The sequence below is a fragment of the Octodon degus genome, unplaced genomic scaffold (assembly GCF_000260255.1).
Source record: "Octodon degus isolate 3935 unplaced genomic scaffold, OctDeg1.0 scaffold00031, whole genome shotgun sequence".
Taxonomy (NCBI): domain Eukaryota; kingdom Metazoa; phylum Chordata; class Mammalia; order Rodentia; family Octodontidae; genus Octodon; species Octodon degus.
Window position 1 is genome coordinate 10,690,639 of NW_004524607.1, and position 2,587 is coordinate 10,693,225.

Below are 2,587 nucleotides of genomic sequence, written 5' to 3' on the forward strand. Positions count from 1 at the left end.
TCTTTCATCCTTGTATTTGTGTTGGATTTTTAAAAAGTATAGTAATCATCCAGAAGTTATGGTACATACTTCTTTTCTCTGAAGAAGTCTTTATAAATTTTGTTTTACAAAGAGGAAAATAACACAAAGGCAAAAACAAGACAATAAAAATGATGTCAAATTTCAAAACAGGGTGGTAGGAAATTAACAAAACCCAGACTGCAAGGGAAATATCAGAAAGAATTAACAAATGGGTTCTCACCAAAAAACTTTTGCACAATGAAATCACCAACAAAGTAAAAAGACAACCCGCAGAGTGGGAAAACAAGTATTGCTAGCTGTCCCACAGACAAAGGACTTACATCAAAAAGTCTTAGTGAATCTCAGAAGAGTAGAAAAAACAAAATCTATTTTTGTTAATGAAAAATGCATCATATATATATATATATATATATAGAGAGAGAGAGAGAGAGAGAGAGAGAGAGAGATGGGGTTGGGAGGGAATCTGATACAGGAATACTCATAAGTAGCAGTGGGAGGGGACTGGATCCACCTGACCCACAGGCTTTGCTGTAAACTCCACAAGTCCCTATGCCTAATTAAAGAAACATTCTAGATCTTTCTGGTGGCCAAGGACTTGAAATTTACTATATTGTGTGCTTTGATGAAAATTTAGGGTATTTTACTAGCTGGATTAAAAACTGTAGTTTACATAGAGGGCTATAAGTTTTGTTTTCTTTACATGACTTGTTTTAAAAATCATTTTGATCATTGTATTAGTTCTTAAGGTAATCTTTTCTGGTTTGGGGCTATTATTAGAGGTAAATTTCTAAAGCTTTGTGTCTTATTGAATTATTAGGCATCCCATGTGCTCCAAATCTTAAGTAACATTTGATACACAAATGATAACTAGTTCAGGATTTCATAAGAATCCCAGCTTAGGGCCACATCATGTCCTGAACTGTAGCTTGGTAACCACCTGTGATTCTGTAAGGTACTTTTTCTTTTTTATTTACATACTTATTTTATTTTTTTTCCACTGCTGAAGAGTGAGCCCAGGGCCTGCGACATGCTAGGAAAGCACTTTCCACTGAGCCCATCCCATCTGCGAAGTGCTTTTTCTATGTGCTCCAAGACCCTCAATTGCCACAGTGCACATATTCTATTTGCTGTATTCAATTTCAACTCACCTACTCCAAACTGTCAATGAAATTATCTGCAGAAACCTGTCTTTCACTCCATGCAGCCTCCATCAGAATGTATTTCATGTGCAGTTAATTATTACTGTGGATTATGTGGAGCACAATTTATATTCAGAACTTTTATCTGCTGCTCACTATAACTCCTGACGAGTCTTGCAGAACACTAACAATTCAAACTTCTCTTAAGTTTAATACACTCAAAATCCATCTCAAGCCAGAGAAAATTACATTGTTGTGTCACTGTTCCAAGACACAAAATATGTTTTGTGAGACTCTTTGGCATTGAAGTTTTGGTTACAAATTATTATTTTAAAAAAATGCATTCAAAATCTAAGGAGGAATATGCAAGGAACTATTTCAAAAGGAGTCTATATTATTTTCATGTATATCAGTACTTGATCCAATGAGGGTCATAATTTCAAGTTGCTAGCAAGTTTTTAGTCCATTACCACTTATTTAAAATTCTTATTATTGTTGCTGTTTCTTTTTAAAGGGCCCGAACAAAAATAGTTTATTCTGTGTATAGTCGAAAATCTGCAAAAGAAGTGAGAGATAAATTGTTGGCATTACATGTGAACTATTATATTTTAGAAGAAGCCTGGTGTTTTGTGAGAACCAAGTAAGTATTCGCACCGGGCCATCTGATGTGCCACCGTGCCATATTTGAAGTAACAAGTATTTCATTTTATAACAGTAGTCCTGATTTGCTGATTCAGCAAGACTTTCTATTTTAAATAAATTTAATTAAAATATTACCCGGATATTTTAATTAAAATCATTTCACCTAGAGAAGTAATATTATATCATCATTTAAGCAGAATGTTTTAAAACTATATTAAGCATCTTGAATTTCTATTTAAAATATTGTTTTATATTTTATTTCATTGAGAAATAAATATCAATGAGAAGTTTCAAAGCTGATTAATAGGACATGTTCAATAATTAATACATTGTACATTGTTATCTTCTTAGTGGTTATCCATAGTACAAGAAGCAGACAGGATTTCCTGTCCAAACACTATTAGTACAAACCTTTCTTCTCATTGGATTAAGCGAAAGTAGCTGTATATCTATCCTACTATTCTGTATATACAAATACAAAATGGTCCTTCCTTTGTATCCCCTTTTTTTGTTTAGTCCTGTCAGAGATGGGAATTCTATTGGCATCTAAATACTATAGGTGCTTAAATTCAGCAAAACAATCCAACACAGTCAAGCAGTTCACAATAGTAGTGGATTATCCGCAGAAGTTGTTGACTAGAGCCTTTTACAGCTCAGCATATTAATAGGGCTTTGCTTTATATACCTCATTTTTATACTTTTCTGCTGGATGGTTAAGACTAACACAAGCCCAGTCCTAGCCCAGGTCCGGTGAGTGTGTGGAGAGCTTCCTGCTACCCTGCGCC

The 2,587-nt window shown here is 34.2% G+C and overlaps 1 protein-coding gene across 1 annotated transcript in view; it reads left to right on the top strand.

The window, feature by feature from the left end:
- The window catches only part of LOC101585557 (probable C-mannosyltransferase DPY19L2), a 131,562-nt gene that overhangs the window by 107,812 nt on the left and 21,163 nt on the right, over nucleotides 1-2,587 (top strand). Inside the window, exon 20 of the mRNA XM_023713371.1 lies at nucleotides 1,675-1,800. Within this exon, the coding sequence (XP_023569139.1) occupies nucleotides 1,675-1,800 (126 nt within the window). The remainder of the gene's footprint in view (nucleotides 1-1,674; nucleotides 1,801-2,587) is intronic.